Consider the following 18,293-nt stretch of genomic DNA (forward strand, 5'->3'; position numbering starts at 1 on the left):
GTTTGCAGGCAAGAATCTAGATTGCAGAACACCAACATGAATAAAAGTTTTCCTCCAGGAGATTGTCATCTATTAAAGTAGATAGTTGGAGACATGAGGAAAACAGGGAAGGAAAAATGATAAATAAGACTCTGAGCAGAGAGACAGGTAAACTCAAATGACAAACCTGTAACACAGATTTACTTAAATAGTTTAGGGTCACCGAGAAATGCTGGGAAGGCTTACATTTGCCTTATGGAGCCCCACACCCTCTGGAGCTTAATTCATTTCACCCCACACAACTTCCTTCTGGCTTCAACCATGGCAAAGGCCCCTCATAATGGTTGGAAAGTGTCAGCAAAACAATTTGCATGTACTATATAAAGCACTGCCTTTTATGAGTGTACAGCTAATAAACATAACTAGTTTTATTACTATTCTGCCTGAAAAATCACCGAAATAGACAGATTAGTCTACCAGCCTCCAGAAAAAGATTTCAACCCTTGGCTCCCTTCCAGCCTGACCTAGATATTCTGTGGGCTCTACTTTACTTCAGAGTTCTTTCCTTTGAACGTGTAGGCATTGGTAATTTTTTATAAAGAGGATATTGTTTATAAGGCCAATCTTAAATTCAAATCCAGTGTCTATGGCTTTTCCCTGCCTTTCTCACATACAGATCACACTATCCTTAACAGGAGTCACATCTAACGAAATTGCCCCTGACAATTAGGGCTGGTTTTATGTGTCCAAAGTACTTCATGGAGAAAAAAATTAACTCTTGTGAGAGATTAACTATAATCCTGGAATTTTCAAAGAACAAACAATGTTATAAAAGCAAAGTGACAAAAATTATAGTTATCTCCTACTCACGTGATTCCTTAATTGACTACAGTGTAGGCTTTGTCTCTGCTCTTTGCAGTGCACCCAAACTGCTATCAGAAGTCTCGCCCACACATTTTACCTCCCTCGCTCTTCCAAAGGTTGTTAGTCCTGTCTTAGGTCAACAGATTGATTTTTCCTTCCTGACTTAGTTACTGTTTGCTTTCTGTGATAAGATGCTATAAACAAAACAATTAATTGGAGAAAGAGTTGATTTGTGAGTTTTAGTTCAGAGAATGAGTCCATGACCATAATGGTGAGAACAAGGCATAGGCAGGCAGGCATGGTGCTAAAGCAGTAGGTGAGAGTTTCCTTCTTGATTCACAAGCAGGAGAGAGAAAGCTATCAGGAATGGCCTGGACCTTTGAAAACTCAAAGCCCACTCCTCCAACACCTCCTCCAACAAGACTATACCTCCTAAGCCTTCCCAAGCAGTTGCATCAACTGTAGACCAAGTATTCAAACATATGAGCTAACGGTGACCATTTCATTCAAATCACATACTCCCTAAATGTAATTAAAGATTCTTTCAAATGTTACTCGATACATGAACTTACTTTGTTGTCACTGATGATGATAATGTCTTCTGCTTGTCATCTTGTAATAGTTCCTTAGCCTAGCATTTTGCACAATGAATTATAGTATATAGTATTTGTAAGTAGTATCTAAGATTTGTTAAATTGAAATCAAGCATTATTTGAGGAAACTTTTTTTTTCCTCTGAGAAGTTCATGTACAAAAATTGGAGTACCAAAGTTGTTTCAGTGCTATAGAGAAAAAAAATTAGCTCTAATTGTCCAAAACCTTCAAGTGAGGATACTGAAGAATATGGAACTTTTATTTAAAGTTTTTACCAACTATATCTTAAAATTTTAATGCTTTAAAGCTTTTCAATAGACTTTTGCAGCTACAGTAACTTTCCACTAATTTTAGACACATAGAAAAACATTAACTTTTCCAGGCCTCTTAGAAACTCCTAAGAGTCTGGAACACCCTGAAGAAAGTGAATTTCCTGTAAAATTTCACAGTCTTTTTCAGTTTTTAGTGATCTCTAATCAGGGCAATCTTCAGCTGAGATTATTAACTTTATATCTTTGCTTCACTAAATAGAATAATGGCCATTCGTTGTTAACCTGTCAATTGTATGTTGCCTGACAATCATTCAAAAACTTAATGCATAGTGCCAAGACAACACCAACTATTTCCTAAATAAGCCAATTTACTTATTAACATTTATAGCTCATTTGGGGATATAATAATAATTGAATTGCTTTTATGACACTGTTAAATTTTATAATTTTTGTTTATCATGCTTTCAATTAAAAATACACTAAACATTTTCGATGTGAACTATGCTATTAGGTCATAGTTTTAATTGGGGAGATTGAATTGTATATGTGATTGCTTTATTCTAAGTATATTTATAATGTCTCCTTCCCTTTTCCCTGTTTTATTCTTCGAAAGCGTTGTCCATGGACACATGGATGTTAGCTCCTTTTATTTTCCATTGCCCTCTCCAGTGCCCCTCCCACTGAAACCCATCCGTGCAACTCCTCCCACCCTTCTCATGCGTTCCTTTTGTGTACTACAGAACTTTATTAGTGTGGCTTGCATGAACATAAGTAGAATTTTATTTACTGGAGCATGAACAACTACCTTATCAGTAGTTGCTCTATGGTAGAAAATTATACCCTGTCTCCTCAGCAGCCACTAACTGCCAAGAATCCCCATGAATAAGTGAAACCTCAGGATTCATGCCGCCATGCGTGAGGACTTTCAAGGTCCCAAGATTGGATGGGTCACAACTGAAGTGAAACCTTCAGTGAAATGGTTATGTCATGCCCAGAATGCATCTTTTTGCTACACATCTTCTATTCCTTCGACTCTTCTATTTCCATTTCCTCTTCCGTGAGTCTTGGAGAGGTGATACAAATGTTAGGGCCCAGACTTCACTGTTGACATGATGCTTTTGCACACTGTATTTTTATGCACCATTACACTTCATTAACACTTATTCTCAGTACCAGTGCTGAGTTCTCGCATTAGCTTCTGTCCATTGCAAGGATTGAGAGCAGCACTGATCTCTAAATATAAATGAGTAGCTAGCATTTTCTTTTAGCAAAAAAATAAAAACAAAAAGTAGGTTTCCTACTAAGGCTCTTGATCCCCATAGCCACCAACTCTTGCCTAAGTTTGTAATGCCACAGGGTATGACTTCCCTCAAATCTGATGAGAAAACAATTGGTTACTGCCCTAACAACCATGCCATGTTTGCATCAGAGGTCACATCTTGTCTAGTAGACCATTATTGTAGTTGATAGGAATCATGTCTGGGTAAGACTGTTGATGACCTCTTTGCCCAGCAGCCTACATTCTGGCATTGAGAAATACACACGCATGCATATGTACATGCACATGCACATGCACACATGTGCGTGTGCGTGCGCGCGTGCGCACACACACACACACACACACGTGCCCACAGGTGCGCATGCTCACACATGACTGATGTAATTTTAAATATGTTTTGTTCTCACTTTTTAAGTTTCTCAGTCTGTTTGTTACATATCTATTTATGAAGATGCACATATATCCCTATGGTAAACAGGGTTAGGTGCTCGGAATTAAACAAAATGGTACAGTTTTAAGTCGATAATAGAATGTCATCAAAATAGAGCTTTTAGTTATGTTCTGTTCTTGATACAAGCTATACTTTTTAATTCCTTCTCATTTAATGAGCTTATGCTTCATGCACTGTACTTTACTATCTGCTATTTTCTACGAAACTATGAGAGTCCCTTTTAAGTTTTTAGACAGAATCTCTCCTTGTAGCCTAACCCGGCCTCGGATTTGCAATAGTCATCCTGCTTTATCTGCTAAGAAACACAGAGGAAGATACTTTCCTGACCTCGAGCAGCTTGTCTCCAAATAATATAATAATGTAATACATGTAATAATATGTATACATGCGTAGATACCCGTAGAGACAGTTTTTCAATATAGAGTTTCTCTGTGTACCCCAAGGGTGTCCTGGAGCTCACTCTGTAAACCAGGCTGGCCCCAAGCTCTGCCTCTGTAACGCTGGGATTAAAGGCATACGATCCTTTAGAACTGCCCAGCTCCAAATCTAATATTTAAAAAATATTGTCTCATTTTCCATTTAAATTCTTGCTATGTGTCAAATATTGTTCCAAATACAGGCATTGTTGTGATTTATGTTTTTTAAACAATTAAACTGAGACACTCAGAGAAGCTATTGTATAAGAAAGTAAATATAGTAATTTTTATAGCCAGAGTTTAGACCAGTGACTCAGTCTCACTCAAGAAGTCTGGCTCTTGATGACTGACTGTGTTAGTGCCTCTACTTCCTGCTACAGTAAGCTTTTCATTTTTATTTGAATTTGGATGTGATGGTCTCATGAGCTAAAGCAAATACAAAGTATAATGCTAGACCTCTTTTCTATCTAGTTATGAAATATTTCAAAATAAGTAGTAGCAGATAATCTCTTTTATTATAAATTATAGAAATGAGAAAGTTCCCCAGGTACACTTCAATATTTATTGAACAATTAAAAATATTTTTGTAATTGTAGTATTATTAAAAGATGAGTAAAATTAAAGTTTTCCATACATCTAACTTCAATGTACTCTAAATAAATTTAGTAAACAATATAAAGATAATCACAATTACTCACACATATTATTTAGATGTGCAGGTGAATACATAACAGAAAATCTTGGCTCTACATATTGAAACAATTCAGTAACCTAAGTAAACTGGTACTTTTAAATAAATATATTTGAAAAAGAATCTCATGAACCGAATTTGATCCAAATAAGTGATGATAAGTGAATAATGTTTGCTCTTGCTAATCAACACCATCCTTCTCTTTATGTAGACATTTCCTGGAGAAAGAGACAGCAGGTTTTTAATAACTTAATTATTACTTTTTAATATTTAAAGTTGAAAGGTGGTGATTAAAATCCATTTGCCATCTAATTTAATTATATGAATTTCTAAATTAATGAATTTTATTATTAATGTTTTATGTCATCTTAGAAACAATCCTTTTATTTTACATTTATTTGAAGAGCTGACTTTGAAATAAAAATGTATATAGCTAGAAATTGCAAGGCGTAGAAGGAACAGACAGATCATTGGGTATGATGAGTGTTTATGTTATGGCTGCTTGCAGTTCGGCTTGTATTGCCCAAATGTTAGTGCCCATCAAATATTTGTGTTGGACCACTATTTCTGACAGATTTTTACGAAGTAACAAGTCTTTAAATCATAGTGGGTAGTTTACAAAAGGAATACTTTTTTTTTCAAAAGCTTTATAAAACCTACGATTAGAAAATTCTGAAAAACTAGACTAGATAAAGATTTTTCAGCATAAGGTGTATAATAAACAAGAAAGAATGCCCATTACATGTATTCTCTTACTCAGTAATTCTGACATAGCAGCAGCCATAGTGGGTGCTGAGAGTGGAATATTCCATCCTTTTAATCAAGGCAATTGTGATTTTGACTAATAAAAAGGACTTTATAAAAAAGGGGAAGAATCCAGCTAGTAATGACACAGTAATAAACTAATCACTAAGTATAAGATAATAAAACACATATTGTTTCTAATTTTCAAAACAATTGTGCAAGTTCAGTATGATTATTCTTGTCATTTTACACTATGAATATTAAGGATTGAATAATCTTCCCGTATTTGCTCAGCTATTGAGAGGCTCCTTTGCTCCAGGCTTCCAGGCTCCGAGCTCCATAGCCTGCCTGCCTTGGTTTCTTTCTTTCTTTCTTTCTTTCTTTCTTTCTTTCTTTCTTTCTTTCTTTCTTCCTTCCTTCCTTCCTTCCTTCCTTCCTTCCTTCCTTTCCTTGTTTTTCCTTTCTTTTAATATTCCAGGTTGATAACTCTTGGCAAGTGAATTTTTGTTGTGAATAATAAAATTAAATCATGTCCATTAGTTTTAACATTAAATGTATTTTATGAGAATGTGTCATTAACATAAAATATTTATGTTGGTTTTCAATTTCCCAGAATACTTGAGCACCTAAGATTCCCTTGCACCATGGCTGTACCACTTAACCATCTAATTATTTCAGTTCCAGGAAGATTGAGCTATTGTAAATAATAATATTTTTTCTAATATTTCTAGGATTCTTCAAAATTCCAGCAACTGCTGAGAAATAAAACTTCTTTTTTCTCTTGGCTTTTCTTAAAACCCTTAGTTTTTCATTAATTAGATTTTGTATTATCTCTAGGTTTTCTGTGAGGTGCTGTGGACTAAAGAAAAAGTTAACAACTGCTAGAACTGGTCTTTATAGACCAACTACAGAGACAACTTGACCAGATGTTTTTTCTTTAAAATTTTAATCAGAAATTTAAGAGTTGTCCTTCCTGTTAAGCCAAATGTTTATTTCCCAAATTTTAGCAAATGTTCTTCCCTAAGGCCATTGCTGCTTTGGGACTTTTAATGGCCGCCTTTGGGCGTGGTGAAAATGCTGCAATGACTTTGCTAAACACAAAGGTTTCGTGTAAATTTCTGTTTTAGGATAATTACCGACTACTTTTGTTTTATTTGCAACTGAGTAAGGTATTGCGGTGCCCTCCGAGGACAGTTAAAGTGCTGAGATAGGAGCACGCTAATGACTGCTCTGTGTGCTAATTCTGACGGCTTCTGCGTATTTGTCCGTCTGTGTCAACAGTATCGCTCAGGATGGGATCCACATAGAGGGGCAGATACTGTTTCTACTAAATCCTCGGACAGTGATGTAAGTGATGTATCTGCGGTTTCAAGGACTAGTAGTGCTTCTCGTTTCAGCAGCACAAGCTACATGTCCGTCCAATCAGAACGGCCGAGAGGAAACAGGAAAATCAGGTAAGAACACTTGGGCAGTAACTGCTCTGGGTATTTCAGAGGGCTTTATTTCTGTGGAGAAACATGAATATTTTTCTAAAGTATTGATACATAATGTAAGAAAAGCAATAGATAGTCTGTCTGTGTTTTTTTCTTTTATCTTGGTCAATTTTTATAGAACTGGTGACAGTTCTGTGTTTTAAATTACTTGAAATAACTCCTTTATAATTGTAACCTAAAATCTAAGCTGCAATTGTTAGATTTTTATTAAACTAAAATGACAGTTAACTGAAGATGTGAATTTAGCATTCTGATAAATATGAAGAACAGTTATCTTGAAGAGTATTTTTTCCTGGTTGAATATATTTGATTAATTTAAGAGAAAAATATTGCTTTTTTAATAGGAGAGTTTCCTACCCTCTTGACAGTATTATAAGTACATGGGAAAATTCTTCACTGTCTCAAGAAAATGTAGTATGTGCTAATCTTTTAGTTCCCACTTGACTTACTGATACACATATAGTGGAACTCTCTCATGGAGAGACAGCAGCCCCAGCCTGCTTCCCCTGTCATCTTGTAACTGAAGATACAATTTTAAAACTACAATGACCAGGTATTGCTTACCAGTGCGTCTCTGATGTGCAATGGGAATCGCATTCAATATTAAGTTGGTCTAAGTTCACCTCAGTTCTGAGTATCCTCATTGTCTCTGTTTCATTTCACTTACATTGTGCTTGACGTTTTCTCTTTTGTGTTTCTTTGCATGCTTTCCGTTTGTGTTCCATTCAAAGGCCGAAGGGAGGAGGAGAAGAGGGCGGGGAAGGAGGGCGGAAGCAGGAAGGACCAGCTCAGAAGGAGCAGGAGGCAAAGGAGGAAGGGATTAGAGAGGATGGGACAGGGAAGGAGATGGCAGAGCCGGTCCATAAGGAGAGAAGCGGAGAGTCAGGAGAGGAGGGAAAGGCCCAGGATGCCCCTGAGCAAGGACAGGAAGGAGAGCAGAGCAGCAAAGACGACTTGCAAAGGAGTCTCTCCCAAGACGGCTGCGACGACAGGTAAAGCCACTCGCCCTGTGGGTGCTTCCCAGTAGTGATGTGCATCTGTCCCCTTCTCAAGTACTAGTTCACGTCCAGACCTATCTGTGTCACTTCTAACATACTGATTAACACGCTAGACGTTATCATCAGAGAGGCTGGCTTGCCACGTCATGCATACATATCCCCAGGATCTGGGAGTCTGATTTTGTACCAGTTTTTTCCTGAGTAGACAGTCAAATTTGAGTTTGACTTTAGTTTGTGTTCTTAGCATGAGTTCACAGTGTACTTTTTCCAACTTCCCTCTAAAGATAAATAAAGGGAGGGGGCTTTGCAAATCCTTTTACCTTTAGTGGAGACTGTTTGAGGAAAAGAAGGTAACACCCTTAAAATAAGATTCTGAAGGTCCTAAATGTTTTAACATAGTTTATAAAAAATAATTGTGTAGCAGAAAAAAATTTCAAGAACGAGTAAAATTTGGGTAAAGTTTGATAAGTCTCTGTCTCCTTTGAAGCTTGCTAGTTTTCGGGAATGTTGTAGTGCGGTCGGAAGCCTGAGAATAATTAGAAAGCAGAGGCAGTGCTCTTCCTATTCTGCATTTGTTGTTCTTATTAGTCTTGTTGTTTGAAACAGCATCTCACTCTTATCCCAGGCTGGACCTGAATTTGCTATAGTTAGTCCAGCTAGTCTCAAAGTCATAATCCTCCTGCCTCAGCCTCTGAAATTCTCAGACTCCAAGTGTGCATCATCCTCCCTGATGCATGATTCTTGAAAAGAAATGCTAGATAGAAGGTCTTTTGGAAGACAGACATGTTAGATAATGCTCTTCTTAAGATGCATCCGGTTAAGAAAAGCTGCAAGAACAGGAGCAGGGCTCAGGGAGAAAACACAAGCAGCAAAGCACAGGAACAGCAGCCACCTCCGTGAGGGAAGCCCTGAGTCTTCCTGGAGGTCCAGCACATGGTGGGGCCAGCAGCCTGCAGCCAGACTTCCTCTTCTCCTGAGGAGGAGCTCGCTTTATCTACATCTATATGAAACTGAAAATTGCAAATACTGTCATTCTGAAGAAGTCGGGTTTTCTAGCAGAATTTGACTTTTATATTACACAAACTTTACTTGAGAAGCAAAACCTATTTCTATGTCAATTTTAAGTTATAGTGAAACCCAATTGCATATTGAGCTTTTCCCAAAATGAAAGAGAAGACAGTTGAGGTGGTAGTTTCCTCGTTTAGCGTACAGTTCAATTGTGTATTTTCTTTTTTCTTTCAGCTGTATCTGTGCTCTGTTAGTTCTTTATGGCATTCAGTAAACATAAAAATGCATCTTTAGTAAGGCACATTTTGTGATTTGACTCTAACCCAGTAATTTCATGTCTGTTGTTGTTGCATACCTAACTAGATAATTACATTGAATTATCATATAATTAAAACAATCATATCTTGATTTGTGAAAAATATGATTATTTCATGACTGACTCTTAGAGAAAAACTTTCTGAAAGAGTCTAATTTCTTCCAAATCCATGGCAAAATTTGAGTCTTGTGTGTTTTCTATGTGCTGTACAGAGAAGCCATGAGCCATTGCAGTTTGCCTCAAGCCAGAACTTCTGGTTTGACACCTGGCTTGGGGAGCAGGAACACAGAAGTTTATGGCTTAAGCTCTTCACTTTAAAATGATGCTGTCACCTGTTTCTTCAGGATAAAAGAATGTTTTATTTTATAAGGGCAAAGAGATGAGTATATTCCTAGCAAGATGATTAGCAAAGCACTGTCTGTACTCAACTTATTGGGAAGTGCTTGGGAACCTATAAATTTTAGAGGGCCAGGTTGATGACTCTAGGCAACTTATATTTCTTAAAGTAGCAAGAACTTCATACAGTTGTTCATAAGAAAAATTTGGTGTCATCCATTCATTGTGACAACCTAAATATTTGAATATGCTTTCATTTCTTAGGATCAGCCTGGCTTTACTCTGAGGGGAAAGCATGGTTATTCATAGCAACGTTGTGTTTTGATACTCGGTATTTCAATCATGGATCTTTAAAAAGTGAACATAAATTGCTATATATCATTGATGGAATTTTACAGAAAGGCATGGCCGTTTAATACCTTTCATTTTGGACTGAGTATTTATAGCAGTTCCAGTCTCGCCACAGTGACTTCCATAAACAAAAGGAACATCGTGATTGCTATCTACTTTGCAATGGTTAGACCTTGTTGCAGGATGTACATTTCAATGTGAGACTATATTGCTCATCTGTAGTGAGTCATATTAAATAAATTTGCTGTATGTTTAAGAAAAATGGATAGCCAAATAAGTTTAAAATGATTCCTTAAATGTTAGGTTTTTATAATGTTATTAATAAATGACTGTGCTCATACTTAGGTGTGTATATATACACAAATGTATGTAGATTAGTAGACTTTTTCCATCACTTTAATGAGTATGCATAGTCTACTATAAAAGGTACAAGTATATTACATTTCTATTATATAATATGGAAAGAGAGAAACTTGGATGAGATAAGGTATTGAGAAATAGAGAGAAATGATTCAACCAATATTTATTTAGAAAAAAATTTCTTGGGTACTGAACTGATAACTAGGACATTAACTAATTAAACGTTGAAGGGTAAATGGTTTCTTAGTAAAAGCCTCATTGATAAACCTCTCAGAAAGCTCGGAGCTACTGTAAAAGGAACTTAGTGCTCAAAGAAGAGAACCTAAACCATCTATGAAGGAAGTCAAAAGACAAAGACAAACAATGAAAAGGACACTTTTCCAAACCCAACCACGTTAATAGCTTTGTGTCCAAACTAAATGGTATTCATTCTTCCATGGCCTATTATGGGGACACAAACAAAGATTAAAACTTAGGAAACTTTTCATAAGTTTTTATTAGTAGTATATCTACAAATGCTACACAAACATACTATTCCTTTTTAATGAAGACTACTCTTCTGATAGAGAATATTTTGGAAGAAAAGATAGGTTCAAGCTTTCATAATTATTTATTTGTATAAAAGATTTATACCATTAATTAGTGAGGAAGGAGATTAATTGTTAATTACATAATCAAAGGCATTGCAGGTGGGATAATGGCTTTAAATCATATATTACATTATAGTTAAAATGTGAAGACAATCCCAGAGCACTTTAGTGGGGGACTAAATGAGTAGCTTTACTGAGCAGGGACCGTGACTCACAAGTACAGCCCCAGCATTTGAGAGATTGAGTCAGTTCTGCTGTGAGAGTGTAAGGCTCATATGGAATACAGTTTATTATAGTCTGTGCTACAGAGACTGACCCTTTCTTTAAATTAAAAAAAGAAGAAGAAGGAGACAGAGGAGGGGGCAGGGAAAGGACTAGAACAATATTTCATGTGAAATAACTGTTCTTGGGACTGTGAAATATATGTTCTCATCCTCGCTTTGTCCTGACACCTGCCCACTTTATATTTACCTTGTCAGTGATTCCAAGCCCTCCCATCCACAGTAGACAGCAGGCAGGAAAGTAAACACATTTGTCATTCTGATGATAAAACCTTATAATCGGGAACTCAAAGGGTAACTAGGTGGCTAGCCAAGAGCACACAAACAGTTAAACATGTTTCTATCAGCTGGAAGATGTTTTCAAATATATGCGCCATTAGTTAATACGATAATACTTTACTTACTAAGTTCATTTTTTATTTGCTTGTTTTCTGGACTGTTTTTCTATGCTAACTCACCTCAGGGGATACAATGGACTATCCCCTTGTATTTAGTTGCATAAATGGCTTGTATTTTCTTTAGGTTTTTCCTTTTCAATGAAAACACAGCTTGTCTCTAGTACTATGACAAGCTATATATCACTTATTCAAGAACTTAAAAAGAAATAGAACTACTTGAACACTGCCCCTAACATTGAGATTCTGTGTGTTTAGAGTAGGGCCCAGGAGTGTCTGTATTGAAACAGAATGCCCGGGAGATGACGCTTTCTCCCATCTTCTTTGTGGAGTTTCTATGTTTTCTAATGAATCTTGGAATCAGCTCCATGAGTTTCTGAAAAAAGATAGCAGGTGGAGTTTTGACAGAGCTTGGGAAATCACCACTATTTAAACAAACCTTTTAGTGATTTAAAATATTGTTATTGGTGTGTGTGCTTTTACAGTTTGGAGAAAACTGGAGTCAGTCCTGGCTCCCTCCCCATGCACTTCGGGGTCAGACTCCAGTCACTGGGTTATGCAACAAGTACCCATAAGCTGAGCCGTCTCCCAGCATGGAGGGTCATTGTCAGTTTTAAAATTCAGGTTTTCAATTCACATCATGAGATGTCAATCCATTTTTCATTACTTTCCTCCAATTATATTTATATTTTTGATGTAGTTATACACCTTTTAAAAAACATTTACTCTTTACATTTTAGTTTTGGCACCATTATTATTGGAGTAGTTGTATTAACATCATTTGGGAATCATTCATTTCTAGGATCTATGAGTACAATTGATTGTTACTGATTTTGTCTAGTACTGTTTTCTGGGACTCTGTATAAAACGTCTTGTCTTCTGTCATTTAGGATAATTATACATCCAATTTCACAATCTAAAACCTTTGATATTTTCCTCATGATAATTGACCTGACTCGACATCCACTATAATCTTGAGTAGAAGTAGCTTGTGGAAGTCCTTAAAACAGCCATTTAAAATTACCTTTGCATTGGCTATGAAAGAGTTCTTGATGATGGTGTCTCTTAGAGATACTCATCCATTTTAGAATAACCTGCAGAAAACTTTCTTTGAGAACGTTCCAGCTAAGAACTCTGGCCATCTCAACTGTCACAAGAAATACTAAACTCAGCATGTAGAATTAGATTCATTATTATCTCCTAATCCACCAAACAAACAACCCTAGTAAATGGCTTCCTCTCTTGTTCACTCTCTCAGATTCTGGCACCCGTAGTCAGACCTGTTGAGCTAGAGGCTGAGTGTCAGTCTCTTCTCTACTGAACAGATGACCGTCCTCCAGTCTCCAGGCCTTCCTCACTTTCCATTTAATCACCACTGACTCCTGTCTATTTTCCTAACTCCATTTATGCTTTCATAATTTAAGCTGTTTTTCTTTCACAGATGTTACTAAAAAATCTTATCTTTTAAAAATCATAAGTCTAAATATTATATTAACAATACAAAGCATAAACAGTCAATTTTTATGAAGTAGTGAATTTGAATGAACAATGGGTACATCCTGGAACATGGTCGGCAAGGTAAAGGCTGATTCATACTACAAGATATCGACAAAGCTTGCAGTATTTACACCAGTGAACCATCTAAAGACAAAGCTCGTGTTACTTATCACATTTGTATTAAACGTCCAGAAGAGGGAGACTTACTAAAATAAAAACATATGGCTACTCTATCTGTAAAGAAGTTCATTGAGTTGCACAGTGTTTGGGACTGGATAAGTGTTTCGGTGGCTACTTTTATGTGTCTGTGTGATATTTTTATTTATGGGTTCATTCCAATGAGGTTATCTTTATTTTTTAAAAAGTAATAAAAAAAAGTAAATTAGGGGCAGCTGGGTTTTGAGGTAAAAGAAGAATGCAGAGTGACTGGTAATGTCACAAGAGTTTGTTCTGCAGTATAACTTTACTAAAGCAGATAGAATCGATGATTGCAGAACCCTGCTGATACTTAAAAATATCATACATCTTGAAAGGATGATGTTTATAAACGTTTTAAATGATGAAAAGAAGAAATACTTTCAATAAGTATTGTATGTAGATATTAAACATCCAAACACATGTTATCACGCATATTTTCTTCAGTTCCAGCATGCCTTATAATCCAGCTTTCTCAAATTTCCATTCATCTTTCTTCTCTCCTTCTAATACATATTTCTCTTCTTATACAAAGAAGGTGATGGGTGTAGGCCCATCTGCATCCTTTCTCATGAATGTTATCCTTGGCTTGGATTTGTACACTCTCTATGTTAAATATTTTCAGCAATCAAACTAGAATCATAAAATTTAGGAGATTAAATACAAGAAATTCCTCTATCATATTATTTTCCACACATGGCAAAGCTGAAGTGCTTCATTTCAGAGGGTCAGTTTCCAGAGGGGACTAACAGAAGAGTTGAGATTTGCTCATGGTCTGAGAAGTAACGCATTTGAAAAGGACTAAGAAGGCCCAGTGAGTGGAGTGCAAACCTGCTACTGGAGGAGGAGGAACTAGAACCAGAGACAGGGCTGGGGTAGTGGGTCAGTAACAGGAATAAGAGGTGTGGGACGGAAGCCTTTGCAGACAGCCAGGGGAATGAGTGGTTATTACTTGATGGCCTCAGTTTTCTCAGACACGCTCTCACTATGGAACCCAGCTGGCCTCAAAGGCATCGACATCTACCTGCCTCTGCTTTTCTACTGCTTGGGTTAAAGTGTGCATCACAAGGCCCAGCCAAATGACTTTTAGTAGATTTCATAGGCAAGTTTCTCAGAAGAAATATCACGCTTTATTAAAAAGGGTTTTCATCTCGTTTACTACTTTATAATTTCTTAAGTATCTGTAGTATTCTTCAATTAAAATCTCCTGGCCCCGTTCTCCTCTCACCCTTTTCCTCCTCCCACCAGATTTCTTCTCCTTCTCAAGGTTCTCTCCTACTTTTGTGTGTATCTGTCTGTCCATGTGACCCACTGCATGAATAAAATAAAATTTACTTCAATAGGGGCTATGTGGCACTTAGGAATATAATTCCCCGCCTCCCTGCAACTTTTAACTTGCTGAAACTCCCTGATGGAGTGCTCGTCCTGTGCAGTGCAGATAAAACATCTTGTGTGAGTGCAAAGCTCAAGAGCAGGTTCGAGAAACGTTCTGGTCCTGGTGCACTCTAGGTATGAGACACCGAAGCACGGTTACTAAGTTACCGTGCATCTTTTCCTACACGTTTTGATAGGTTCCTCTTATAGGTTCTTTTAGCATTTATTGTTCATATGATTATGAAAATCTACCTATCTAAAATCAGTCAGCAAGTTAAGTAGAGACAGACAAATAAATCTGGGAACACTGTGTGTGCTGTCAACATTAGTAAAATGCTTGTGCATTCTGAGATGTCCGATAATGAAATCAGTGAATTAGTGTTTTGTAATCATTATGATGCGACTATTTTATTTAATACTTTTGAACTTTATTTCTGAGGATGTACTTAAAGCTTAATGATATGCCTTAATTTTATATTTTCAATTTAGCTTGTATTTTTAAAGTAAAATAAATATTTTGTTCTTGGCTATGTTTAAGTAAAGAATTTAGAACTACCCAGAGTCTTTAGACCTTAAAAATAGTCATAGAGATTGAAATAAGTAAGCAGATAAGGTAACTATCGAGGGAGGCAGAAACTCAAGTGACACGCACAAACAGTAAAGTTACCCAAAGGAATATGAGACTTATTTATCGCATAATCACACTAGTAGAAGAACTCCATGGAACAGTATACATAACTCAACAAACCTTATGAACACTGAACACTTTTGCTGATTTTCACATATTTGAAAGTGTAATTCACTGTACTATTCGGGAAATCACTTTGAATAAACACAACTCATAACACACAGGTATGAAACAGACAAATGAACTACTTTCTTTATTTTCCATATGTACATCAACATATTGACTTGGGACCATTAATTACTTGGATCAAAATTTACTTTGTATTTATACCATATGTGTGTGTGTGTGTGTGTGTGTGTGTCTGTCTGTCTGTGTGTATGTGTGTGTCTGTGTGTCTGTCTGTCTGTGTGTAGACCGAACTGTATCAAATATAATTAACAAATCTTTCCAAAGTGCCAACTGTGCAAACTGCACCCACTCCGTTGTTGAAATTATCTGTTTTTTTGTTGTTTCTCACTGAAATTTTTCAGTGTTCACTCTTACATGGGGATTATGAGTCTGTGATTCACACATAGAATATTTTAGCATGTTATTAAACTTTGTCACCATTTATTCAAATATGCCTCCTTGAAGAAATGACTCTATACATAACATGGAAAGAACAAATAAAATCTTATTTTTGCCCATAAGCAATCCCACTAAAATTAGGGACTACACAAGGCTGCTCACTCTCTCCCTAATTATTCAATATAGTACTCGAAGGCCTAGCCAGGGCAATCAATGAAAGGAGGTCAAAGGGATACGAATTAGAAGGGAAGAAATCAAAATATCACTATTTGCAGGTGATATGATAGGGTACTTAAGTGACCGCAAAAGTTCCACCAGAGAACTACTTAACCTGATAAATAACTTCAGCAAAGTGTCAGGGTATAAAATTAACTCAAACAAATCAGTAGCCTTCCTCTACTTCCTCTACTCAAAGGATAAACAAAAATTAGGGAAATGACACCCTTCACAATAGTCCCAAATATAAAATATCTTGGGGTGACTTTAACCAAGCAAGTGAAAGGTCTGCATGACAAGAACTTCATCTCTGAAGAAAGAAATTGAGGAAGATCTCAGAAGATGGAAAGATCTCCCATGCTTATGGATTGGCAGGACTAATATAATAAAGATGGCCATTTTGCCAAAAGCATTCTACAGATTCAATGCAATCCCCATTCAAATTCCTACTCAACTCTTTATAGAGATAGAAAGAGCAATTTGCAAATTTATTTGGAATAACAAAAAACCCAGGATAGTGAAAACTATACTCAACAATGAAAGAACTTCTGGAGGAATCACCATCCCTGACTTCAAGCAGTATTACAGAGCAATAGTCATAAAAACTGTATGGTATTGGTATAGAGACAGGCAGATAAATCAGTGGAACAGAATTGAAGACCCAGAAATGAACCCACACACCTATGGTCAATTCATCTTTGACAAAGGAGCTAAAACTATCCAATGGAAGAAAGATAGCATTTTCAACAAATGGTGCTGGTTCAACAGGAGGTTAGCATATAGTAGAATGCAAATCGATCCATTCTTATCACCCTGTACAAAGGTTAAGTCCAAGTGAATCAAACCAGATACACTCAACCTATTAGAAGAAAAAATGGGGAAGAGTTTCAAACACCTGGGCACTGGGGAAAATTTCCTGAACAAAACACCAATGGCTTATGCTCTAAGATCAAGAATCGACAAATGGGACCTCATAAAACTGCAAAACTTCTGTAAGGCAAAAGACACTTATTAGGACAAAATGGCAACAGATTGGGAAAAGATCTTTACCAATCCTACATCTGATAGAGGGCTAATATCCAAAATCTACAAAGGACTCAAGAATTTAGACTCCAGAGAGCCAAATAACCCTATTAAAAAATGGGATATAGAGCTATACAAAACATTTCCAGTCAAGGATTATCCAATGGCCAGAAAGCACCTAAAGAAATAATCGACATCTTTAATCATCAGGGAAATGCAAATAAAACAACCCTGAGATTCCACATCACACCAGTGAGAATGGCTAAGATCAAAAGCTCAGGTGACAGCAGATGCTGGTGAGGAGTGGAGAAAGAGGAACACTCCTCCATTGTTGGTGGGATTGCAGACTGGTACAACCACTCTGGAAGTCAGTCTGGAGGTTCCTAAGAAAATTGTACATTCCACTACCTGAGGACCCAGCTATACCTCTCTTGGGCATATACCCAAAAGATGCTCCAACCTACAACAAACACACATGCTCCACTATGTTCATAGCAGTCTTATTTATAATAGCCAGAAGCTGGAAAAAACCCAGATACCCTTCAACAGAGGAATGGATACAGAAAATGTGGTACATCTGCACAATGGAGTACTACTCAGCTATCAAAAACAATGACTTCATGAAATTCATAGGCAAAGGGAATGAACTAGAAAATATTAACCTGAGTGAGGTAACCTAATCACAGAAAAATACACTTGGTATGCATTCATTGATAAGTGGATACTAGCTCAAAAGCTCGAGTTACCCAAGGTGCAATCCACAGACCACAGAAAGCTCAAGAAGAAGGATGACCAAAATGCAGATGCTTCCACTCCTTCTTAAAAGGGGGGGAAATATCCATAGGAGGGGATATGGCAGCAGCTGAAGGAATGGCCATTCAGAGCCTGCCCCACATGTGGCCCACAATATACAGCTACCAAAACTAGATAAGATTGATGAAGCTAAAAAATGCATGCTAAAGGGACCAGATATAGATCTCTCCTGAGAGACACATCCACAGCATGTCCAATACAGAGGTCAATGCTAGCAGCAAACCACTGAACTGAGAACAGGAACCCCTGGGGGGGATTAGAAGATGTATTGAAAGAGTTGGAGGAGCTTGCAACCCCATAAAAACAACAATTCCAACCAACCAGAGCTCCCAGGGACTAAACCACTACTGAAAGTCTATACCTGGACTGACCCATGGCTCTAACTGCATATGTAGCAGAGAATAGCCATGTTGGGGCACCAGGGGAAGGGGAAGCCCTTGGTCCTGTCAAGGTTGGACCCCCAGTGTAGGGGAATATAGGGGGCAGTAGGGGAATGTATGGGGGGGGCGGAATACCCATATGTGGGAGGGGTAGGGGAGGGAGCTTATGGACAGGAAACCAGA

At 37.2% G+C, this 18,293-nt stretch overlaps 1 protein-coding gene across 49 annotated transcripts in view; it reads left to right on the forward strand.

The window, feature by feature from the left end:
- The window catches only part of Rims2 (regulating synaptic membrane exocytosis 2), a 511,056-nt gene that overhangs the window by 391,810 nt on the left and 100,953 nt on the right, over positions 1–18,293 (forward strand). For 34 of the 49 annotated variants that reach the window (XM_039078274.2, XM_039078264.2, XM_063262877.1 and 31 more), the window contains 1 exon segment: positions 6,571–6,743. The exons of 14 other annotated variants lie outside the window; for them this stretch is intronic. In XM_039078274.2, coding sequence (XP_038934202.1) covers positions 6,571–6,743 — 173 coding nt within the window. 49 annotated transcript variants of the gene reach the window in all.

Source organism: Rattus norvegicus, chromosome 7, assembly GCF_036323735.1.
Source record: "Rattus norvegicus strain BN/NHsdMcwi chromosome 7, GRCr8, whole genome shotgun sequence".
Taxonomy (NCBI): domain Eukaryota; kingdom Metazoa; phylum Chordata; class Mammalia; order Rodentia; family Muridae; genus Rattus; species Rattus norvegicus.